This window comes from Carassius auratus, chromosome 4 (assembly GCF_003368295.1).
Source record: "Carassius auratus strain Wakin chromosome 4, ASM336829v1, whole genome shotgun sequence".
NCBI classification, from domain to species: domain Eukaryota; kingdom Metazoa; phylum Chordata; class Actinopteri; order Cypriniformes; family Cyprinidae; genus Carassius; species Carassius auratus.
In genome coordinates, this window is record NC_039246.1 from 688,237 (window position 1) to 714,924 (window position 26,688).

General features: G+C 38.2%; 1 protein-coding gene across 1 annotated transcript; it reads right to left on the bottom strand.

Annotated features, from left to right (window-relative positions):
- Positions 1-1,221: 1,221 nt before the first annotated feature.
- On the bottom strand, positions 1,222-24,239 carry LOC113066160 (tripartite motif-containing protein 16-like). Its single transcript, XM_026237871.1, has 6 exons — positions 23,602-24,239; positions 17,628-17,723; positions 17,301-17,534; positions 10,572-10,731; positions 10,431-10,478; positions 1,222-4,251 (listed from the first exon to the last, which is right to left on the bottom strand). Exons 1-6 carry the CDS (start codon positions 24,169-24,171, stop codon positions 3,728-3,730), a joined length of 1,632 nt encoding a protein of 543 aa, XP_026093656.1. The 5' UTR covers positions 24,172-24,239; the 3' UTR covers positions 1,222-3,727.
- Positions 24,240-26,688: the final 2,449 nt, after the last annotated feature.

Consider the following 26,688-nt stretch of genomic DNA (forward strand, 5'->3'; position numbering starts at 1 on the left):
CCATTCCCCATCCTAGACCTATGTGGATCATCTGCCATTTCATACAGTCGATTGATGACTAATATGAGGCAGAGCAACAAATTACTGCGTGATGGAGCCTAGAGAATACCCCTAAAATTCAAGATATAGGGCAAAATGGCCGTTTGAGATTATGTCTCATATTTACATCACACTGTTTAGAAATATAGAAGTAGAAATAGAGAAGTAGGCTAAGTGCAATTTCACACGAGTGCAAATGTGATACTCATCTTACACAACAGTTCATTAAGAAGTTAATATTGTGTTATATTAGACACAATGTTGTCTGCTTTGCTCAATTTTGCCAACCAGAAGATAAAGACAAATCAGAACGGTTCATCCCCGAGCAACCCACAGCGGCATTTAATTTCTTAATCCACGTTTTGATTCATTGTGGGGGCAAATTAATTGTAACTTTATTTAATAATAGAGGTAATAATCATAATAGGCCTAATAAAAATAAGAATGTAACAGGTCTACATTAATTGAAAATGCCAAAAATCTTAATATTGCCAATAATCTATATTTTTGGCAATATCTCTGTCTAACGTAGATGCAAGATCATAGTTTTCAGATGCTCCCCAGCAAGGGGAGGTTATCTTAGGGCCGTTTGCAGTGTGTTTTCTGCGTTCCCGTCCGCTAACGTTACGCCACAGGGAGATCGCACGCTGCCTGTTACGTTTTTAGGCTGCCATGTTGAGTGTAGTGGCACTGAGAACATCATATTTCACACACTTTAAAGGGGGGGGGGGTGAAATGCTCGTTTTCACTCCATATCCTGTTAATATTGAGTACCTATAGAGTAGTACTGCATCCTTCATAACTCCAAAAAGTCTTTTTTTTATTATATTCGTAAGAGAAAGAAAGTCTATACCGACTTTTCCCGGAAAAACACGAGCGCCTGGAGGCGTGACGTGTGGGTGGAGCTAAAGAATCACGAGCGCCAGTAGGCTTTTGTGTTGAGAGCATGTGGAAGCTGTGACATTACCGTGAGGACAAAAACCATCATCCAAAACAAACCATGGCTTACAGTCAGATTCAGCGTATATTTATGATCCAGAATCAGATCCCGAGGCTGAAACTGAACGAATTACCAAATTAAGGTAATTCGTAAGTATATATGTGCAAATAATAACACTGATGGATTATTCACATAAACAGAGGACAATGAAGTAACCAAAAATCCAAAGAAGGATGGTCAGAAATATATATATGCCTTTATTCTTTCTGCTGTGCATTATCAATATAAGTAAAAACACAAGCGTAATAAAATAAAGTTTATTAACAAAAAGATACTTTACGAAATGAATTCCATGAATGGATGAGGAAGTGAAGTGCATAAGAATGATGAATGCAAGCGATTTTACTGAATGTTACTATGGCAAAGTGGTTAAATAATCTTAGTAATGTATTTTTGATGTTCAGTCAGATTTCTCCAAAAAGCACAAATTCAACAAATACCAAAGCATCATCCTGTGATGCTGAAAAACTTGAGTTGGAGACCTTCCTTTACCTCTAACTTTTGAAGACCACAGAGAACACAGCATAACATTAATCAACAAAAGAAACATAATACAAATTAAAAGCATGTAAACAAGTAAATACAATTAACAGCATGTAAATGGCTATATAAAATACATTTGAAGAAATGAGTAAATACAAGTAGAGATGAAGACATAAGAGCATAAATGAAGAGTTTACAGTCATGTGTAAGAGTCTATTTGGCATCCCACAACATAAACATTAAGAAAATGACCAACTGACTCTTTGTTTAAAACATTTTAAAGAGTTTACATTATTTAAATGAAATGTGACATGTGTAACAAATGTAAGAAAAACTTTTTTTAACTGTAATTTGATTACGAGCCACTTAAAGTGTAATTATAACAATCAACACAATCACCAGGCTCCACCAGCTGATTTGGGTGTAAAGCATCTGAATATCAACAGCGAAATGGTCTGCACTCAAAAAATGTCCTTTGAAAATGTTTACCAAGTCTAAACAGGCGATTAAACTTCTTCACTGTTAGATGAAACATCTGTCTTAATAACTGACTTCAAAATTACATTTTTAGAGTGTGAACCATTTATGTATTTATTTTTTCTTGATTACAACATATAACAAAACTATAACAACATACAGTTATTCATATTTGAAATATGTAGCAACATTACATGTTTAACACAGTTCAAGTCAGAAGTTTACATACACCTTGCAGAACTTGCAAAATATAAGTTATTTACCAAAATATTTGGTACTGGCCTTAATAAGAGGTTTACAAATAGTTTACAAGAGAAAATAATAGTTGAATTTATAAAAAATTACCCCATTCATAAATTTTTGAGATCCATCTTTTCACACTGAGGACAAATGAGGGACTATTACAGAAGGATCAAATGCTCATTAATGCTCCAGAAGGGAAAACCATGCTTTAAGAGGGGTGAAAACTTTTGAACAGAATGAAGATGTGTACATTTTTCTTATTTAGCCTAAACATCATATTTTTGTCATTTAGTACTGCCCTTTAGAAGCCACAGAAGATATGTTCCTCAAAAGACAAAATAAATTAAATGTACCCTGATCTTCAAATTCAAAAAGTTTTTACCCACAGGCTCTTACCTTAAATGGTATTACAAAGTGGTGAATGAAGAATGTTTTGATCCCTTTTATAGAAAAATTCCTTCATTTTATTTTGAATCTGTGAATTGTATTAATTTGTTACCAAGATTTAGCTAAGAAAAAAAATAAAAGAGAAACAAAGAAGTTAATGGTAGCCATGATATAGCTAAAACAATTAATAAATAATAATTAATTTACTTCACAATTTGTGTTTTGTCAGAATGTTTTATAAATGGTACCATTAATATATTTATATCAATCATTTGGGAATACAAATCACTTTAAGAGGTTGTTTTTATATTTTCTACCCCCCAAAAAAAGAAAACATGAAAGATTAATTGTTAAATGCATTTGCAGTACGTATACTCAATAATATCTATTATTATTTGCTTCTTTCCTGTTTTATTTATTATTTACTCTAATTTAAGGCCCTGACCTCAGCAAAACATTCATGGGTGAACTCATGGGCTGGATTTGCCAAGGACAAAGCGCTGATTTCTGCGTGAAGACATGCTGGGTGATTGTGGTCCAGTTTGGCTTTCTCTTTGGTCATTTTAAATCTAGATTCAATTATATTATGGTGCATCACAATGTATTAAATCATAATGTATACATAAATCATAATGTATACATATGACCTACAGTCAAAGAGAGAGCAAAATACAAGGGAAGGGGAAATTTCAGAGGCAGGAGTTGTAATCTTACTTCATTCCTGTGGCTCAAGTGGTAGAGCATTGCGTCAAGCAGCGCAAGGTTGTGGGTCCGATTCCCAGGGAACACGTTAGGTAAAAACTGTTAGCTTGAATAGTGCATAGTGTAAGTCGCTTTGGATGGAAGCGTCTTTTAAATGCATAATTTTAATTTATTCCCTTATCGCCGTTGTGTATGTGTTTCGCATATGAGACCGAGTTGTTGGAGATTCTTTGTTTAGTGAAATACTGTGTAATGTGAACTAACCACTGCTTCAGTGATACTTTTAACACTCTGAGAATGGACCGATGCAGAGCAGTGTACATTTAACACGGGGGATTTTTGCATGTATTTTGTTACATCCCAACTCTGAGTATGGCTAGAATCTTTTCTGATTTATCAACACAGTTTCACATATGATCCAAAAGAAGTGATAAACCCAGGATAGAGCGGCTGAGTGAATGTGGTCTGGACTGTGTGGATGAGACTCATTGTGTCCGAGACGCTGTAGAAGGACAGAGTTCCTGCGCTGTGATCCACAAATACTCCTATTCTACTGCTGATGGGATTCAAAGGGAGATCAGTCTGTATGTCATTGTGTATGAAGGAGCATCTGTCAGAAGAGCAGAACAAACTCCAGGACTGATCATTACGTCCAAACCAGCTCTTATAACCGTCTCCCTTCCTGCTGATGCTCTTATATGAGATTGATACATGCACCCCATCTCGTCCTCTCCACTCAATTTCCCAGTAACAGCGTCCACACACACTCTCTCTACACAACACCTGACACACATCATCAAATCTCTCTGGATGATCAGGATACGGCTGGAAGGTTTTACTGAAGGTAATCACTCTGTTCCTCTTAGACAAATGGAGGAATTTGCTCACTGTGTTCAGATCAAGAGTGAGCTGATGGGAATCTGATGGAGATAAAACATAAAAACCAGGAATTATGAATCGGTTTGATCTTTTCATGTAGCTAATGTCATTATCATGTATCATGTCAGTGTATCTGCAGTGTCTTTTAAGACCCTTTATTTATTATTTTTTTCTCTCTTGTTTCAGAAGTGTCCAGGTGCAGTGCTGATAATCACTGGTTCTTCCTGGTTGGTGTTCTAGGCACATCTTATCAGACCTGTTGTCACTTCCCATAGTAGAACATTGTGTGAAGAGTGTTAGATTAGAGAAAGTTTGTGTTTAAGAATAAGAATGAAAACCCCTTGATTTTAACATCATTTGATCTGATTAGAACTTGATTAGCCTAATTAAATAACTTGGGATAAACTTAAATCAAAGAGAAATAAATGGCATTATACTTTCCAGAAACTAAAACGAAATAGTTTTTTACTCATTTGATCAACCATTGCCTATAAAAGTAGCTTTCAAATGTGAAGCAAGTAAAGGCAGTCAGATGAAATATGCCAAGTTCAATGTCATCAAAGGGACTGGCAAACCACTGCTAAGATGGGACACAGCCATAAAACATTACAGCAGTCACAGAACTCAAGCAATCACTCCATTTACAATATCCAGAAGTGTTTCTGGGAGTCAGTGATGGTGTCTACAGACTAGGGGGTTGAACGACTTTTGATTGTTTAAAGTCAACTTTTATGTTATTAAGATACTTGCATGAACTTTTGAGTTTCTAAGCTATTTCATTGAGAAATACAGCATTTTCTTCACTCAAACACTGTATATAAAGACAGTTTTTTTGTTATGTTTTTTAGTTTGAAGAGCGGAGAAGTGTCTTAACATTTGCCATCTTAGTTGTAGACTACTGTTTTATATATCCTGACTTCCTTGAGCCTAGCGCTTCATCGTTTATATCATGAAATTTTGGCCAAATGTATTCAACCAGGAAATTTGAGCACCCATATAGTTACATAAACTGTATTACCTGAAAGTTGATGAAAATGTAATGCAGTGTACCAAATGCCTCAGATGTGGCCATTCTAATGATGGACAGAGCTCAGATATTATTAATTCGATGCAAAATAGCTTTGGACCCACTTTATATTAAGTGGCCTTAACTACTATGTACTTACATTTTAATTAATAATTTATTACAATGTACTTATTGTGTACATGTTTTTACATTGTACTTATATTTGAAAAAAACCTACATGTAATTACATCTGTAAATAATTTCTGTAATTACATTTATAATTACACTGTTGACCCATACTTTACACCTTAACCCACCCTTAAACTTACCCATACCTCCAACCCTCTCCCTAACCTTACCCCATCACACCTCAATAGCAGCAAAAGCGTTTTACAATACAATATGAACACAGTAAGTACATTGTACTTATTTTTTTATGTAAGTACATAGTAGTTAAGGCCACCTAATATAAAGTGGGACCATAGCTTTTAATTCCATTTGATCATAATTTTCATAAAATGTTAAGTGCAAGGGGCTGATCATATATAAAGGCACAATAACAACTCTGATGAGGCAGTGTTTCATTATTAATATGTATATATAATATATTTCAGTGATATTTCAATATATATTTCAGGTGGTTGTCCAGCATCTTCAATAAACAAGCTACAGGTAGTCCAAAATGCAGCTGCTAGAATCCTTACCAGGTCAAGAAAATACGTCTTTTATTGATTTTTACCATACATTTCTGCCATACGTACATCAACCTGAAATAATCACATAAATTAAGATGACAAACGGGTCTGGGGGCGGGGCTAGTGCATTAACTGCGATAAAATATTAGAAAAATGTAAACATAAATAAATATTGAATATTAACACACACACACACACACATATATATATATATATATATATATATATATATAGAGAGAGAGAGAGAGAGAGAGAGGGGTGCTGGTCATATAATTAGAATATGAACTAAAAGTTGATTTATTTGACTTATTCCACTCAAAAAGTGAAACTTGTATATAATATTCATTCATTACATACAGACTGAAATATTTCAAATGTTTCTTTTAATTTTGATGAGTATAACTGACAACTAAGGAAAATCCCAAATTCAGTATTTGAATATTACATAAGACCAATACAAAGAAAGGATTTTTAGAAATCTTGGCCAACTGAAAAGTATGAACATGAAATGTATGAGCATGTATAGCACTCAATACTTAGTTGGGGCTCCTTTTTCCTGAATTACTGCAGCAATGCAGCATGGCATGGAGTCAATCAGTCTGTGGCACTGCTCAGGTGTTATGAGAGCCCAGGTTGCTCTAATAGTGGCCTTTAACCCTTCTGCATTCTTGGTTCTGGCATATCACATCTTCCAAATCACAATACCCCATAGATTTTCTATGGGTTAAGGTCAGGTGAGTTTGCTGACCAATTAAGAGCAGGGACACCATGGTCCTTAAACCAGGTACTGGTAGCTTTGCCACTGTGTGCAGGTGCCAAGTCCTGTTGGAAAATGAAATCTGCATATCCATAAAGTTGGTCAGCAGCAGGAAGCATGAAGTGCTCTAAAACTTCCTGGTATACAGCTGTGTTGACCTTCGACCTCAGAAAACACAGTGGACCAACACCAGCAGAAGACGTGGCACCACAAACCATCACTGACTGTTGAAACTTTACACTGGAAATCAAGAAACGTGGATTGAGTGCCTCTCCTCTCTTCCTCTAGATTTTGATTTCCAAAGGAAATGCAAAATTTACTTTCATCAGAGAACATAACTTTGGACCACCGAGCAGCAGTCCAGTCCTTTTTGAAGCGAGACACTTCTGATGCTGTCTCTGTTGTTCAAGAGTAGCTTGACACAAGGAATGCAACAGCTGAAACCCATGTCTTGCATATGTCTGTGCGTAGTGGTTCTTGAAGCACTGACTCCAGCTGCAGTCCACTCTTTGTGAATCTCCCCCACATTTTTTGATGGGTTTTGTTTTACAATCCTCTCCAAGTGCGGTTATCCCTATTGTATGTACACTTTTCTACTACTAAATATTTTCCTTCCCTCGCCTCTCTATTAATGTGCTTGGACATAGAGCTCTGTGAACAGTCAGCCTCTTTTGCGATGACCTTTTGTGTCTTGCCCTCCGTGTGCAAGGTGTAAATGGTTGTCTTTTGGACAACTGTCAAGTCAGCAGTCTTTCCCATTATTGTGTAGCCTACAGAACTGTACTGAGAGACCATTTAAAGGCTTTTGCAGGTGTTTTGAGTTCATTATCTGATTAGAGTGTGGCACCAGGTGTCTTCAATATTGAACCTTTTCACAATATTCTAATTTTCTGAGATACTGAATTTGGGATTTTCCTTAGTTTTTTATATGGTTATAATCATCAAAATTAAAAGATATAAACATTTGAAATATATCAGTCTGTGTTTAATGAATGCATATAATTGAATGCACGAATGCTTTTTGAATGGAATTAGTTAAATAAACTTTTTGACGATATTCTAATTATATGACCAGCACCTGTACATATCTTCTTCTGTGGCTTTCAGCATAGGTGGATGCATTTTCTCCCTCTCCCTCTGTAGATCTACTGCCAGATACGTCTCTGCCTAAAAGCAAGTTATACTCTCTGTCTGTTCCCGAGAGGGAGGCCATGGAGAAATATATTTCTGATTCTCTGGCATCCAAATTCATCCGTCTCTCCTCTTCTCCAGCGGGGGAGGGGTTCTTTTTTGTGGGGAAGAAGGACGGTTCTCTGCGACCTTGCATTGATTACAGAGGGTCTAATAACATAACGGTAAAGAACACATATCCTTTGCCATTGATGTCTTCAGCCTTTGAGTGGTTGTAGGGAGCGTCGGTCTTCACAAGACTGGACTTACGCAATGCTTATCATTTGGTCCGCATCAGGAAGGGGGATGAATGGATGCTTATCATTTGGTCCGCATCAGGAAGGGGGATGAATGGAAGACCGCGTTTAAAACCCCTAGGGGGCACTTTGAATACTTGGTTATGCCTTTCGGGCTCTCCAATAGCCCAGCGGTCTTCCAGGCACTCGTCAATGATGTGCTGAGAGACATGGTCGATCAGTTCATTTATGTATACCTGGATGACATATAGATTTTTTCTTCATCTCTCCAGGAACACGTTCAGCATGCCAGACGAGTGCTTTAGAGGTTGCTAGAGAATGGGCTTTTTGTCAAGGCGGAGAAATGCGCTTTTCATGCACAGTCTTTCCCTTTCCTAGATTACGTCATTTCTTCTGAGGGAGTGCGTATGGATCCTGACAAGGTTAAGGCTGTGGTGGATTGGCCAAATCCAGATTCCCGTAAGGCCCTACAGAGGTTTCTGGGGTTCGCCAATTTTTACCTACGTTTTATTCGTAATTACAGTCAACTAGCCGCACCTCTGACTGCCTTGACCTCCCCCAGAATGACGTTCAGGTGGTCCGAAACAGCCAAAGCTGTATTCACCAACCTAAAGAGCCGCTTCGTTTCGGCTCCCATTCTTACGACTCCTGATCGGTCACGTCAGTTCGTGGTGGAGGTCGATGCGTCAGAGGTGGGGGTAGCGCAGTGCTTTCTCAGTGCTCTTCTTCAGACTACAAGATGCATCCTTGCGCATTCTTTTCTCATCGCTTGTCACCTACCAAACATAACTATGACATTGGTAACAGGGAATTGTTAGCATTGGAAGAATGGTGACATTGGTTAGAAGGGTCGGGGGTACCTTTTATCGTCTGGACTGATCACAAGAACTTAGAATACATTCAATCTGCCAAAAGACTCAACTCCAGGCAGGCTCGGTGGGCTGTTTTTTTCGGTTGTTTTGACTTTACTCTTTCGTACTGTCCGGGTTCTAAAAACATCACTCGTATTTTTGATCCATCCAAACGGCCGGCTACTCCCGAGTGCATTTTACCGGAGACTCTATTCATCTCCACACTCCGATGGGAGGTCGAATCGAAGGTCAAGACAGGCTTAGAAGGGGTAATATCTCCGTCCCGGTGCCCACCAAACCGATTGTTTGTGCCGGAGGAATTACGATCTGACGTTATTCAGTGGGGTCATTGTTCCAATGTAGCCTGTCACCCAGGAGTAAATCGTACTAGATTTCTAGTTAAGCAACGATTCTGGTGGCCATCTATGGCTTGCGACATTCGAGAATTTGTTTTGGCCTGCTCAATCTGTCTGATGGGTAAGACTTTCAATCGACCCCCAGATAGGCTTCTTCAACCACTGTCTGTCCCTTCGAGACCCTGGTCCCACACAGATTTTGTTACCGCCATCCCAAGGCAATACGGTTGTTTTAACCATAGTGGACTGGTTCTCGAAGGAGACCCATTTTATTACCTTGCCCAAATTGCCTTCAGCCAAGGAAACAGCGGTGACTGTCAATCACGTTTTTCGGTTACATGACCTCCCGACGGACATGGTCTCTGACAGGGGATCCCAATTTGTCTCCAAATTTTGGCAAGAATTTTGTAAATTACTGGGAGCCACTGTCAGTCTATCTTCGGGTTACCACCCCCATAGCAACGTGCAGACCGAGAGAGCCAAACAAGATTTGGAGAGAATGTTGCGATGTATTGCCGCCAAGAATCCTTCCTCTTGGTGTCAACAACTCTCTATGGTGGAGTACGGTAATGTTTTCTCTTGGTTCTAAATAAATGCGACTTATAGTCCAGTGTGACTTATATGTTTTTTTTCCTCATCGTGACGTATTTTTGGACTGACGCGACTTATACTCAGGTGCGACTTATAGTCCGTAAAATACGGTACATTTGGAAAGAATTTGGTTTATTTTGCCAAACAAATTGGACCAATTTAATAAGATTTGGTTTCCACTATCTGGATGCGGAGTTTGAGTAGTTTGGTGTTAGTGTGGTATGGTGTTGATTGTAACATTAATGTGGTATGGTTTAAGTTCCTAGGGCAGGGAGGGTGCTTTTTTTTCTCTCTACCTTGTTGTTCTGGTGCTTTGTATATTGGTATTGTTTCATATTTCCTCTTCTTGTTTGTAATTTTGGATTATAGGATGTATGTTACAATGTGTATTGGAATGTTGGATTCCCCAATAAAAAGATTTAAACAGAAACAGATAAACAACAGGAGTCTTTTCAATCTGATTAAACCATCATCAGATTACTAATGGATTATTTGGGTGGATATAAACTCAGTGCGTCTTTTTGCTTGTTGACTTACATTGTAAGAAGTCATTCCTGGTCAAGGGAACAATGTTGGTGAATGTGACTATAGAAATAAACAGAATAAGTCATTATGTCAGCAGAAAATTACATTATAAATAACTCATTTCTGAAAGCAGATGAATCTCCAGGAATTTACCTCTGTCAGAGATCTTTTTGAGCTCATCTTTGCAGAAATCCTCCAATTTGTCTCTCAACTGTTGGACAAATTCTCTCACACCATCAAAACAGAAGGGAGAACTGAAGGGAATGTTGGGCATGTCTGTAGTTTCAGCTGGTGCCGATAGAGCCTGGGAAATCTACAGAAAACAGAAAGGCTATCACATACACACTTCACCCAGTGCACCACTATCAGATTTGTTTGCCTCCTGTCGACTTGACTTATCTTTAGTAACACACTTCAATTTAGAATATTCACAACATCAGCTATATTCTTCAAATTGAATCTTTAAATTTGAAACCTGTTCAAATTTACACAGCAAAATCCCCAGTGTTAAATTAAAGCTCTATAGTGTTTATATAATGCACACTATAGATTGTTAACAGTAACACACTCATGCAGTTGTTAATTGATAATTAAGTGACTATTAAGTGAACTGAAGACAGGGTTTGCAGCCCGTACTTCATTGTATCCAAGAAAGGTGGTGGGTTACGACCGATCTTGGACCTGCGTGTCTGGAACCAGTTACCTTTCAAGATGTTGATGCATTTTGGGTGCATCTGTCCCTGAGATTGGTTTGCAGCGATCGACATAAAGGAAACTTACTTTCATGTGTCGATCCTTCCGCACCACAGACCACTGCTGCGGTTCACGTGTAAAGGACGAGATTATCAGGTTCTGCCCTCCAGGCTGTCCCTGTCACCCCATGTCTTTACGAAAGTTGCAGCAGCAGCCCTTGTTCCGCTGAGAGAACAGTGCGTTTGCATTCTCAATTACCTCGACAACTGGCTCATACTAGCTCAGTCTCAGTTTCTGTTGTGCCATTAGGGGTGCTCTTGCACCACAGCTGGGTCGGGCATTTGGGTCAACTGGGAAAAGAGCAAACTCTCCTAAACACAGAGGACTGTTCTTCTCTGTATGGAGTTGGATTCAGTCAAACAGACAGCACACCTCACGCAGGGACGTGGTTAACACAGATGCCTACACCTCCAGCGGGGGGTTACGTACAACAGGCACACAGTGTCAGGGGTTTAGACAGGCCCACAACTGCCCTGGCACATCAACTGCCTAGAGTTGTAAGCAGTACACCTTGCCTTGAACCATCTCAGGGGGCGCTTACAAGGTAAGCACATGCTGGTCGACAAGGACAACACTGTGACTGTTGCGTACATTAACTGACAAGGTGGTTTACACTCTTATCGCATATTGCAACTTGCCCGCCACCTCCCCTGGAGTCAGAAGCAACTTAGGTCACTTTGTGTCATTCAAATTCCGGGCCTGCGAAAGTATTTGAGTCCCCAGTGATTCTTTTTGCACAGACACTGTGCAAGGTCAAGGAGGATGAGGAACAGGTCATGCTTGTGATGCCTTACTAGCCCACTCTGACCTTGTTTCTGTAACTAATGCTCCTCATGAAAGCCCCTCCCTGGCAGATTCCTCTGAGGAAGGATCTACTGACTCAGAGACAAGACATCCTGTAGCACCAGCGGTTCTAAGTGACCTACCCCCAGGAGGTAGTTGACATCATCACTTCGACGAGAGCACTATCTATGAGACACCCTTACGCCTTGAAGTGTAACCTGTTGTTGAGATGTGTTCTTCTCACCAAAAGGACCACCGAAGATCCCCGATCAGAGTTGTCCTTTTTGCAGCTGGGGTTGGAACGAAGGCTGTCTCCCTCCAACTTTAAAGTAGAGGTTGACCGATTGATTTTTGGCAATTTTAAATTAATCGACATCGGCATATTGTGCTGCAAAGTAGGCCAATTTATAGGCAGGCGCACCAGCAGACAGCTAAGCTTTGTTGCATACTAAGAGGCTGCGTTAGAGATGGAGCAGCTGACACTCTGCTAATGGCAGGGCAAAACAGCCCATTTCGAGCGTAATTACATTTTACCCGACTAGAATTGATGCCGGAAAGTTATCATATTCATAAGTGCAACAAGTCATTTGCATGTGAAAGTAAAAACACATTAAATTTAGACAAAACTTCTGGGCTGATTATAACGTGCACATTCATGTTTCTCATGAATTGTGTGTGTAGGTCTGACAATATCCTCCACAATGTCATCACTCGTGGTCAGTGCACTCTTAAGCAGTTATAAGCAGCACGCTGTGTAATATGTGTAAAATCTTTTATTTTTGTTATTATTATGGCCATTTGACTCATAGCAGTGCCCAGTGTTTCCTATACATTGAGTTATTTGTGACGGCTCGTCACTATATCAAAACTGACTTCTACAAATGGATTTTCCAAAAGGCTTATACTTCGTTGAATAAAATGAGCGCTTCACGTTTCAAAATTAAAATGCAGCGCGGGTGTTTTTATAATAATGTGTCTTTGACAAGAACTGACTGTCTTCAGAAAAGCTTCAATGTCATTTTCGTTTCATCTTTTCTGTAATAACTGATAAAGTAGTGTTTGTGTGTCAGCGCTTATTTGATTACAACCATTACAGGAGAAATCACTATATCCCTGCTCCAGATAATTAATTTGCAGTCTGTGGGAAACACTGGTGTCTGTCAGTAAACATAAACCAAAAGAGTGCTCCAGAACTATTTTGAAAAGGTGCTTACGTTTTGAGCCATGTATTTTTACTCTAAATTCGGCTAATACTACTATAACTATCTTGTTTCCTGCAATAATAATTTGCTCTAATTCACTTTTATGAGATGAATTAAAAAAAAAAATCACCCAAATATAAAGGTCAAACAATCAGCATCATATATCGGCCATCGGCAGCCATGATTTATAAATATCGGAATTCAACCTCTACCTTAAAGTCTATGTCGCTGCGATTGCTGCTTACCACAACCCTGTGCAAGGGAAGTGGTTATGGGACATGCTCCGGGGAAGTTGTGGCCTAATGGTTAGAGGGTTGGACTCCCAATCGAAGGGTTGTGAGTTCTAGTCTCAGGCTGGACAGAATTTTGGGTGGGGGGAGTGCATGAACAGCTCTCTCTCCACCTTCAATACCGCGACTTAGGTGCCCTTGAGCAAGGCATCGAACCCCCAACTGCTCCCCGGGCGCCGCAGCATAAATGGCTGCCCACTGCTCCGGGTGTGTGTTCACAGTGTGTGTGTGTGTTCACTGCTCTGTGTGTGTGCATTTCGGATGGGTTAAATGCAGAGCACAAATTCTGAGTATGGGTCACCATACTTGGCTGAATGTCACTTCACTTCACACTTTTTCATCAGGTTAACCAGGGGAGGAAGGTTAAATCCTCCCCTGGCCCCCTCATCACCTTCTTAGGACCTGTCTCTAGTGCTCAAAGCACTACAGCAGGGCCCATTAGAGCCTTTAATCATGATCAATATGAGAACCATACTCAAAATTTGTTGTGCTCTGCATCTAACCCATCCAGGTGCACACACACAGAGTTTTTTTTTTTTCATCTGTTCTTCTTTATAATAACAAAGATAAAATAAAAAATAGCTATATTGTGATTATTAATATAGTAATTATTAAGAAAAGAAGTGTAGAAAAAGATGCATAGCTGCTCTTTGTATTTGCATTGGAACCTTGAGAAAACTAGATTTTTCTAAAAACTGCCTTTGCTGACTCTATTGACTTCGAACAGATGTAGTCATACATTTACATTGTTCCACTGTTAAAAGTTTAATGTCATTTTGATTGTTAATTATTCCATAATTTTTTCATTTTTTATTTGCAGTTTTGCTTGGTTAAATGGTCTATGTAAAGCAAACAAACTATTAAAGGAGCATGGCACTCATATCCTCCCTGGTGAAGAAACCAGCATATACTGGATAGGTATGTTTTGAAACATGACAGCTGGTTTAAGCTGGTTTAAACTTGTCCTTAGTTGGTCATGTGCTGGCTCTCTTAACCCAGAATTTTCCTCGCTAAAGTGCAGTCACTGGTGAACAAAATGGATGAGTTAAGTCTTTGCATTACCCACAGTAAGAGACTTATGGATTGCAGTGCATTGGTTTTCACAGAAACATGGCTACACACCTACATAGCATTGATCAATAATGCTATTGAGCTAGCTGGATGCTACATGCTCTGGGCAGATAGGACAAGAGGCAGTTGATTATCTCTTAATATTTTTCTGTTTTTTTCAGTGATTGAGCACTTGAGCTGAATGACCTCAAACCAAAGGTGAACTGCTGTAAAGACTATTGAAATCTAAAGCTTCTGAGGAGTCAGAGGCTATTCCCACCATGAGGATGGAGCCAAATTTCACAAGAACTATCACAGAACTGAAGCAGCCACATATATATACTTGTGATATGACTGACAGGACACAATGAACAACTCTGTTAAATGCAAGTATATTTTACATAAAAGATACAAGACTTTTCCTGAAACCAAGTACATTTCAGATTTAATAAATGATGATACATAATATCATAGAACACATCAGATGACAGAATTCCTGAAAACATTGAAGTCCATGGCTCATTTCGCTCTCATTAAATGTTTCTGTGAGTTCACTATTGGCTCTTTTCAACTGCGTGGTACAACTATGCTCGGTACGACATGGTACGGCTCGGATCAGTTTGTGTTTCCATTGCAGTTTAGTAGCACTTTAGAGAGAGTGGGATTATTCACGTCGTTATAGTTGTGTCGCCTCTGCTGCTGCCATCCTTGAAAAACTTTTTCATTCCGAGTCACCCCATCAAGCTCTCGCTGGATACGCTCCTCGGCTATCAACGAGAGGAACATCTGTAGTCTGTACTGAATCAAAAGACAATAGCCTCTTTCACACAGTAATACCAGTAAATTGCCGTAAAATTACCGGAACGACTTTACCGGTAAATTAAAAAACGCCCTGTTCACACAGTCAACGACATTCTGTCTTTTTTCCGGAAAAGCACCATTCACACATCCATTCCAAAATACTGGTAAATTCTGTGACGTCATTAAAAATACAAGCGCAGCTGTTTAGAAGTTAAACATGGAGGGTAATACATGTTCAGTATTTCTGTTGATGGTTTCATTTTTGTTTCAAACTTTAGTATTCATGCAACTGCTTTTGTTACAGAGACATCGTAATAGACGACTGGTTTAAATAATTATACTCCCCGTTAATAAAACACCTGATGCTGTTGGGAGCTGACCAATTTAGTGAAAATCGGTTTGAAAGGAGTAACAGCACAATGAAGTTGCGAATGTAAATTGCAGTCTGTAAGACGTGCGACATTGCAGAAAAGGTGTGTTCACAAATGTAGCCTATGCCGCATCCAAATTCATTTCAAATAGTCTATCAGCGCAGATACAGTTCTGCATTCAAATTGAGTTAAAAAGATGTCGCAAAGTACCGGAAAAAAGTAATTACCATGAATGTGACAGAGGGAAATAGTACAAATATATTTGAATTATTTATTAATAAACTAGTGTTTTCTGAGTCTGTGTCCCAAGGATGAAGTTGCCTGACTCATCATCTCCTCATTAGACGCGCCTTCTATATAGATTATGATTGTAATGAGTTTTTTTGTTTGTTTGTTTGTTTTCATTTCGTTAAGTAGTAATTTAAAGCTTTTTACAGATATATTTATCACGTCTGTGAGGCATGTATTCGCTGAGTTTCGGTTTATTTTTGTAAGCGCTCCTGTTCAAGACGAGACGGCAGAAAGCATTTTTATTTTCTGTATTTTATATTTCTTTATTTTATTTAAAATTTATGCTTTTAGCAGACTTTTTTTGTTATATTATTATCGTGCTGGCACCTTAATGTCCCTAAAAAGCATGCTTTATCTTGCACTTTCCGCACAAAATATTCGATATAGTGCACATTTATATTGGTTTAACGTTAAAACATCATTACATGCTTGAACTATTTTATATATTTAGATTTTATTTTAGACAATTTGTGATGATTTGAGAAGGCTAAACTGATCAAACATAGGCTGTGATCAACTCTCCCTCTCTGTGCTGGCCGCTTGTTACTTTAAAAACAAAACTTATAGGCCTGTTTAACGATCAAAAACTGCTCCAATAATACAAAACTAAACGATTTTAATAGCTGATCACTGCTCCGACTTCTCGTTTGTACCCTATGTGTTTGCACCCTAAGTTGTGAAACTTAAAGTTATTATTTTTTTTTTATTATTGTGTTCGGCATGGTGGGCTGCATGAGATTTCATGACGTGCCGCGGGCTGAGATCCACTGGTTTAGAGCTACAGGATTTGTGGAGCAGGATCCCAAAATAGATTGACAAAAGTCATAATAGGAACAAGAAATACTTCCACTACTACTTCGTTTGTGATGGTCGTTTATTTTTTAGATATTAAGACGCAATGTTTTCAGTTTATTGATGACCTGACTTTGTCCTGTGAATGCATTGCTCTCGGAGACAGTTAACAGTTATTTTATCATACGTTACTGCATCACTAACAGTTTCTCTCAGATGATGACAAATTTCTTCATCCGCCTGGATAAGGAGAAGCGCTTTAATTTCACTGTCGCTTCAGTTGGATGACATTTATTTTATTTTATTAAACAGTGCGTGAATGCCTCACATTGTTACAATTGGCCCAGAGTAGACGTCTTACGTCACCGCGTTCTGAACTCGTACGTGCTCATACCGGTAATTTTCCTTCTGTGTTCACACACAGCAGAATTCCGGCAGTTTACTGGTAATGTTACAACTTCTCATACCGGTAAATTGCCGGAACGAACCATATCATGCTGTACAATTCAGTGTAAAAGCACCATACGATCCTGTTCTTCTAAATGTTACCTGCAGGTAAAGGACGTGATCCCTTGTGTGTGAAAGCTGTTCCAGCTCAGCGTCTCTCTTCCTCAGATCATTGATCTCCTGCTCCAGTTGCTCCAGTTGTTCTTCAGCTCGACTCACTGCAGTCTTTTCCTGATCTCTGATCAGCTGTGTCACCTCAGAGCGGTGTCTCTCAATGGAGCGGATGAGCTCAGTAAAGATCCTCTCACTGTCCTCCACTGCTGTTTGTGCCGAGCACTGTTAGGACAGACATCCCACACACTGAGCTTCAATGAATGAGGAGAGTCCTAACCAAAACTAAGACAGACTTCTCTTCTTCTCCAGACTCACCTTATGAGACTCCACAGCCTCTCTCAGCTGCTGAAGAGATTTCTCTCTCTGCTGAATTCTCTGCTGGATTGTTCTCTGAATGTCCTTTAACTGTTTCTAGAAGACAAACCAATAAAAGTACATTTGAATATAAGGGTGTATGGGTACACAAATATGACGGTTCGGTATGTCCCTTAGTTTTAACGTCATGGCTCGGTATAGGGCTGCCCCCGACTAAAGATATTCCTAGTCGACTAACACACTGGCATTTTAGCAATTAGTCGAATAATCATTCATTTATGATATTAATATAAAAACTTGCGTATATACAAGGAAAGGTATAGTCCAAGTTGAAGTTTAACACTGAATGAAACATTCACACAATGAAAATGAAGCACTTAAAACAGAATAGTAAAGCGTTTAAAGTATACAGTGCTTACGGACACAAAAATCAGTGGCCTGAACGTTATAGGCTAATTATAACATAAAAACAGCAATCAGACTGCCTCTGCATTTAAATAATTTATTATCAAAAATACAAACTGTAACAGTAACATGTCAAAAAAAAAAAAAAAAACAGTTTTGAATAAAATAAAATAAAATTTGTTCTTTAAAATAAATTAAATAAACGTATTAGTAACTTAGGCCTAGTACAAAACAAGGCGAAAACAAAAACACAAAACAAATAAATACTGTAGCAAAAATGCTGTTTGGTATAAAATTACAGTGGAAAATTAATATAATTTGTATATTGTTCAAAAGGAAAATCAACGAAAACTAACAATTTAATAAATGCACATGGCACATTGCATAACGCCAAAACAAATTAACAGCCTAAGTATTTGATTAAATTGTTTAGAACAACTATATTTAAGACAAAATGTGGAAACAAATAATTTAAAGAACACTAATAATCAAAAATATCAGAGCAAAGCCGCAAACTGCCATTAAGACGACGAGTCTAGAAGTGAAACAGCAAATTGCAAACATCAGACTAATTTTTCTTACAGAATAAAAAAAAAAACTTCTGCATTATATGAAAACGAATAAATAAAAATAATATGTATTTATTTATTTGTATAGCCTAACCGTTATAAAAATACCCGTTTTTTATAGCCTAACAGATAGCAAACAGAAACGCTACAAAAAGGAAATTAAGCATTCTTACCTAAGCTTTCAATTCGATTTAATTTTTTTCATATTATGTGAGAGGAACAACAGCTTGTCTACATTTTGGGAACAAAGGAGCTTCTTGACTTGTTCACAATGAAGCCGGCCTTTGAAAAGATGCGCTCTGATGGAGTGGATGTGGAAGGGATACAGTGGAGGCGTTTAGCTGCTTTAGCGAGCTTTGGATATAGATGTTTTTTTTTTTTTTTGCCACCATGCCAATGGTCCCGAATCGACCTTTGTTTTATCTGCCAAGTACATTTTTAGTTCATCCTTCTCTTGCATGCTGCTCCTCATCAAGTGCGCTTTGGTATACCGCGAAACACGAGATCTCGTTAATCTCTCATTGCTTTGATGTCAGCACCTGATTGCATAATTTTTTCACGTGATTTTTTTTTTGACTAACCACCTAATCAAAATGTATTCGACCAAGCTCTCTTCATATCGACTAACGATTAGTCGACTATTTGGGGGCAGCCCTAGCTCGGTATGATTTCAGTATAGCAGGGGGAAAACTCAACTTTTTTTTTTTTTTGTAAGTGATTTACTGAGCAAGTTGCTCTTTATTTGGATACATTATTTTTATGATTACATTATTATAGTTATAATTAAGTTTTTCTTGATAAAAATCAACCTCAGTTTATGCTTTAATCCAGTGGTTCTCAACCTTTTTTTCCAGCGGGCCGCACTATGGTCCAAGACTCCAAGTGCAAGTCTCGCGGGCCGCACGCATATAATTTACATATTACGTCACCAATACACACATATAATTTACATATCACGTCACCAATACAAACCAATCTGATTTGTAATATTATAGCCTAAATATTATGATATCTAAACTATTACATTCATTGAAATAAATAATTCTACTCCCCATAAATAAAACACCTGATGCTGTCGGGAGCTGACCAATTATGGGAAATTCAGCTCGAAAGGTGTAACAGCACAAAGAAGTTGGGATTGTAACGCCTGTGTTATACTTTCCGGATGAGCAATCCAGACGCAGACTTCTTCCATTTATACTTCCGAAAGCGCATGCTGAAAACGTGCATTCACATGTAGCCTATGTTGATCCAAATATGGAAGCACTTTCGAATTGAATAATATGAGGTTTTCTCCAGAGATGTTTTGCCACATTTATTCAATTAAGGATTGCTACATAGTATATGGTGTTTCTATTTGCCTGACCTTCTTCAAGTGAGTTGCGGGGCAAACAGAAAATCCAGCACTTCTCCTTCAATACTGACACTGCAACTATTCTTGTTTGTACATGTTCATTCGCTGGCATTTTTCACATTTCTTTTTTTCTCCCTTAAAAACTAATTTGTCATTTCTGATGCTCAATTTTACCTTAAAGGCAATTTACCTAATGGCTGTTGATGACTATTTGAATTGAATTCTGCCAAAGTGCGCGCTTGTATGTGTTCGTTAAATGCGTAAGGTTATGTGAGTAGGTCTGATCATGTCTGAAAATAATATATGAAAAAAAAAACACATAAAAACATTAGGATATAGCTTATATTTCATTAGTAGCTTAAATTTTTTAATGTAAAATATACAATTAGTTGTAAATCTGAAAGTTTTTTTTTTTTTTTTTATTCAGCATACGGTGCGGGCCGCATTTGAATTTGTGACGGGCCGCGGATTGAGAACCAATGCTTTAAACTACAGGAAGCCCTTTTACATTATAAGGTTACAATTGGGGCTGCAACAACTAATCAATAAAATCGATTATTATCAATGATGAAAATCATTGTAAACCATTCTTATCATCAATTAGTCGGTCTGCCCACAGTGCACGTACACATGGAGCCGGTCATATCAAATTAAAGCACTGAATAACGTATTTCTATGGACAAAATGCATCTAAAAATATGAGAGGAAACCGAATGAGCTCCTGCAGGAAAAGTACATGATCCAAGTTGCTCAAAACAGGATAAATATTAATTGCATTAGCGTAATGGCTTGCCTGTCAGATGCTTTGACAGATATGTATGTGTCCTCGGTGCAAAAAAACTTTCAGTTAATGGTCATATCCTTATCTGTAAATGTCACAACTTCACGCAAGCCTTTCCATTTTCGCATAAAGGCCAGTCATGACAGTCTGCGTTAAGACAATATTCAGCGCAAAAACATTCACTGTGCCGAAATATCTGCTGTTTAATATTTATATTTAAGTTTAAAAGTCAACATGCAGTGCAAGTAATTTATGAGAATAGAAACTGTGAAAGGACATCAGCGTGTAATTGCCTGAATATAAATATCAGACGCTTTTACAGGATAAAGAAGTGACAGTAAGAGGAGACTGACTGTGATCAAAGTTCACGCGATACATGTTCCTACAGATCATTACTGTGATTTTATTCATCTTTATCATATTTATTGTTTACATTTTTTAAATAAAGATTTAAACTATTCACTATATAATTTACAGTAATTTATTAAAATAGTTTTTTAAGGTTTGTGCTTTAATTATGTGAAAATCATCTTGTTTACTCAGTTACAGAAAACATTATATTGATTTAAATTTTCTAAGATACTTTTTGTTGGTAAAAGTCAGATGCGAGTAGGCGTCAACTATCATGAAAATCATTGTGATTTACACCTGAGAAGACAAAGGGCCGCATAATGAGCTGCATAATGAGCTGCATAATGAGCCTCTCATTCAGCTGAGCCACTGAGAGGGAGGAGTTACAAGAAAGAATGTGAGAACAAAATAAATCTATATAATTTTGTTTGTAGTATATTAAGAATATGTTTAATTATCCCAAAACATAATTTAATATCCACTTGGGGGAGCAGTTAAACAGTTTATTAGGAACAATCAAAGCTGACTTTCAAACTAATTTTTTGGCATCCTTACTTCAGTCACACAATCCTTCAGAAATCCTTTTAACAATCTTATTTTCTAAAAAAAAAAAAAAAAAAAAAAACATTTATTGCTATTATTATTATTATTATTATTATCATTATTATTATTATTATTAATGTTGAAAAGAGCTGAGACATTTTTCAGGTTTTTTAGAGGGGATAAATTGAAAGAAGAGCATTGTTTGTTACATTTACAGTTACATTTATTTGTTACATTTATATTATTTACATCAAGCTTTTGAATGGTATAGTATTGTATATTGTTATTGAAACTTCATAATGTTTCACTTAATTATACATTTAGTCAGGAATTATAGTTTGGAAAAAGTCTAAAATGTTTACACATTATGTGAAAACTAGTACAAGTATATAATAAATAAAAAGAGACTTACTCATGTTTATGATCTCTGCTGAATAAAGTGCTTCATTCTTTTTTTCTGAGGAAATCCATTTCTCAAATCCTCAACCACATCACATCTTTTTGGGGTGTATTATGTCTTATTCCTCTCATCGCGAAGCAAACAGTAAAATAAAAACACTTGAAGAACAGTCTCGCTGCTTGTGGGGTGTGTTGCAAGATGCAGGGAGGGAGGTTGGGAGGTAGAGAATGAAAAGAAGATTTGAAGATTTGATGTTGAAGGCAGACCTGCTGGTCTGCATGAGCAAAGACTATAGAATACCCAAGACGTGTCACTCCTTTAGAGTCTTTAATACATACGAGTCAAGGGGGAACAATTTAGACCGTTCAATTTGACCAGCCTGCGTGTCTTTGGGTTATGAGCCATATTGCTGTAATCAGCTGAAAAGAAGGGTATAGGAATGGATGTTGGAATGAAAGGATGTTTGTGAGTGGAGTTTTATGAACAAAGTGTGAACATAGAGAAGAGAGATCAGGTTGAGTGAATGCAGGTGGAATTACGTCTTGCTATGATGGTGAACTCGGCCCGCGGATCTCACTGACGGAGAGCAAGGAGGTTGGGCTCAGAACCTCAGCGTGTCGTTCAGACCAGGAAAGTACACCTGTCCTTCGAGAGAACGAGACTAGCAGTGCGGTGTGACATGGCCTGGTATATATGGAGGTTCTTAGAAGTCAGGTGATTGTTTGAGGCGTGCCCCTGCCCCGAATTGTAGTTAATATCAATTAACTCCATTTATATAAATAATGTGATTCATATTATTATTATTATCTTTTACATCATTATTATCTTTTATACACAAGCAATTTTAGTTGAAGTTATTATAAATCGTTTATTTTAAATAAATATTAATGTATACATATCATGTAATAAATAAGCTGTAGTATAAAAAAATTATAAAATATTCAAAAAATAAAAAATCTGACCTTGTCACATGTCTCGATCACTATATATTTTCAAATGTATAAACTAACTTAAGTTTCACTTGTGACTGCACTGATAGAGCAAGATAATTTTATTTGTCCTCCTTAATTTTTCATATGACGTTTAGCAAAAACTAAAACTTTTAGTTTTGAATCTCGCTGGGTCTCTCGCGAGAAGTAAATCAAACTTGGTTTGTGTTGCAAGGCTCGTGATTGGTTGTTCGCCAGTGATGTCACACATCCATGTGCACGCGCTCTACAAACTCAGAATCAAAGCCTGAGTTGACAAAGAAAGTTGACGAACATCATCATGGTACCAACAAAGCCAGATTGAAGAGGTTTGGTTTTGTCAACTCAAAACTGATCCTGTAACTCTGAATTTGTTCAGCTACCATCATGGTACAGGCCGCTGGATTTGTATGGATTAATTTATTGCTACCGTCATGTCCCTTTTTTTATATTGAAACTTTTGTATCCTGTTAACTTTCGATTTATGTACAGATGAGACATTTCTCAAACTACCTTCTTTTGTGTTCCTTAGGAGCAAAAACAATGTCATACAAGTTTGGCATGACACAAGTTTTTGAGTGAACTACAGTTTTAAGTTCATACCTGTTTCTCTGCCCTCTGTGCTGCCGCTGACTCAGTGTCATGGTTTTTATGTTCATCCATACACAGCACACAAATACACTTCTGGTCAGTGCGACAGAAAACCTCAAGGAGCTTCACGTGTTTCTGGCAGATCATCTCCTGCAGTCGTCCAGTGGCTTCAGTCAGATTGTGTCTCTTTCCTTTAAAGAAAGTCTCATGCTGTTCAAGGTGGTTCTGACAGTAAGAGTTCAGACACACCAGACAAGACTTGACGGCTTTGTACTTTGTGTCAGTGCAGACATCACACTGAACATCTCCAGCTCCAGCGTCACAGTCAGCAGAGAGTCTGGTCTTCTTCAGTTTCTCCACCACTTCAGCCAGCATGGTGTTTCTAGCTAAATCAGGTCGTGGGCTGAAGGTCTGTCTGCACTGAGGACAGCTGTAGACTCTCTTCTGATCCTCCTGATCCCAGCAGCCTGTAATACAGATCTTACAGTAACTGTGTCCACAGGAAGTAGTTACAGGATCCTTCAGGAGATCCAGACACACTGCACACAAGAACTCATCCTGAGAAAATCTGGCTTCTGCCATTTTACTGCACAATTACAGAGAAACAAACACAGGACAGCTCAGCTGCTCTTAAGTTTCAGTTTCCGTGAACTGAGGAGTTGAAAGTAGAGAGACGTGTGCAAAAAGGGTGTATCTGCAAGTCTGCAAGGCCACAGATGATAAAATGTCCACTAGATGGCAGTCTCCGACAGAAACTAAGAATACAAGTTACATATCATAATTACTGCAGGACTGAAAACTGTCTGGATTTACAGATCCATGAATGTTTTCATGAACTATCATGAAATTTTTTATAATTTTAATGATAAGCAGTGAAGATTACCATGATGGATAATTATAGGATTATTACACAATGGAAAGACATTCTTCAGAGTTTGGAGTGTATCTCCTCACAGTATGTGTCCATCCTTCAGCAAATATTTCTCATTGTGAAAGTGCATTGTATGTAGGTGAAGCCCAGTGGAAGGTTAATTCAAGTGCTTGGTTAATATTTCTTTAATTTTATTTTCTAATATTTATTATTTGTGTTTTATGTATGCCGTTTTCTCAAATATTTGAATAACTTTATTTTGATTAGGAAAAGGCAAGAATGAATGTTAAACTGTTATGTTAAAAGTACTTAGTGATTGGTCTGAGATGTGATTGAAGACTACAAAGGCGGGAGAGAAGAAAAACTGGGAGAGAAGAGGGAATGAGCGTCAGGAAGCGAATAGAGAAAACGTCCTAGTTTATCTAGTTTGTAAAGGTATTAGCCTGTGTAAGTTATCGACAAGAAAACTGATTTAGGTTGAGTATAACGTTGAGGAGAGGAGATAGAAATTTCTCCTCGTATCATTGGATAACAGAACTGCGTAGTTGATTCGTTTACACTAAACTTTTACCTGAGCGACTGTTCGCGGTCGTGAAAAACTGCCGTTGATGGCATCTCTTACCAATCTGAGACCAGGAACATCCCAGATAGCGTCACAGAAATTCTCAGTGGTTCCTCTGGCAATGTTGGATATGATCACTGATCTTCATTCTCTACTCAGGGACAGAAATTTTGAGTTGGAAGTTTGAAACTGCGTCACAGGACGTCTGACGCTGGAGAGACAGTAGATTATTTTGTTTGCTCATTGAGCGAAGGGGCAAATTGTTTGTGTGCCTCAACGTACCCAAGCATCGAATCAGGCCTGCAAGAGTGTATTTATTTTATTTATGGTAATTTCAATCATTGAAAGGCAGCTGGGTTTTGATTGAGTTTAGGACATTTGAGTGAACTAATTTGTGTTTTTGAACTTGAGTTTTCAATTCACTGCCATATATTTAAGTTTTTTGTTGTTACCGATTTGGTTACATTTATTATTTATCTATTCTGCTTGATTTAAGTAAATTAATCTGTTTATTTCATATGTTAGCATGGTTATTTTATTGGTTTGTTAGAGACCTTTTTTGCTTTTGTTAATTGTATAATGTTAATTAATAAAAAGAAAACAGAATAACATATTAGAGAATCTAGTATTTTCAAATTTAAACAACAAAAGCATAACTGAGTTGAATTGAAATTCAATGTATACCACCCAGATGTGATATACAGGGGAGAAATGACAGAAATCAGATATTAAAAAAATTAATTACATATGATATTGACTGAAATTGGAATGATATGGGTTCCAGCCCTGTCAGTCTATTGGTGATACTGGGAAAATGGATAGCCCTTGGACCACATTTACATATTTTGTGCATCAACTAATGTGGCTAAATCTGCTAAGGCACTGGTTCTGAACCCGAGAGGTCATGGGTTCGATTTGGATGGGTTAAATGCAGAGCAGGAATTCTGAGTATGGGTCACTATACTTGGCTGAATGTCACGTCACTTTCACTTTGTCTGTAAATAAAATGTTTCATTAAAGGGTTCAGCCAAATTTTTTTTAAAACACCCTCTTGTTTGTTCCTAACTGCACTGCCATTGGTTTAATCTGTAAACTTTTTTTAAACCAATGACAGGAGCCTATGGCGATGCAAAGGCCGCCAAAATGGGCAGGGGCGAATGGCTATATAAGCAGGCAAATCGCCATAGGAAATCAGATCTAACTCCTTCAGTGACGGCTGAATGCCTTCGCAGGAACGAGCTCTTGCCGTTGAAGAGGCACCACAGCGGATCAGCTGAGACCGCTGACTGCCTGCAAGCACTGGTGCTCTTGAAGACAGCCGCTCTTCAGCGCCGATCTCGGGCAGCCGCTTCTCGCTTCCGGCCACTTCTCAGCAATCTCCTGCCGCCATCTGCCGATCACAGAAGAGCAATTTCCAGCGGTTTTCACCACTCTGAAAGAGCGATTTCTAACGCCGTTTTAATGACGATGGCCATGGTGAGTGCATCTTTTGCCTGGGTAAAGCCCACGCTGACCAAGCCGTGGTGTGCCCCCTACTCGGCCCACCTACGTACTTCCTCCTCCGCAGCTCTCACCTCAGTAGACAGGCTATCAGGAGAAGGGCTACGAGCAACTGCCGCCCCTGGATGAGGCCATGGCTGCTCACCTCTGCTCCCCATGGCTGTGG

Excerpts from the sequence above, each read along its gene's own strand:
- LOC113066160 (XM_026237871.1), bottom strand. The coding sequence starts at position 24,171 with ATGGCAGAAGCCAGATTTTCTCAGGATGAGTTCTTGTGTGCAGTGTGT. Across the intron at positions 17,724-23,601 it reads CACAGAGGGCAGAGAAACAG|AAACAGTTAAAGGACATTCA; the intron begins GTATGAACTTAA and ends TTTGTCTTCTAG. Across the intron at positions 4,252-10,430 it reads CAGGAATGACTTCTTACAAT|ATTCCCATCAGCTCACTCTT; the intron begins GTAAGTCAACAA and ends TATCTCCATCAG.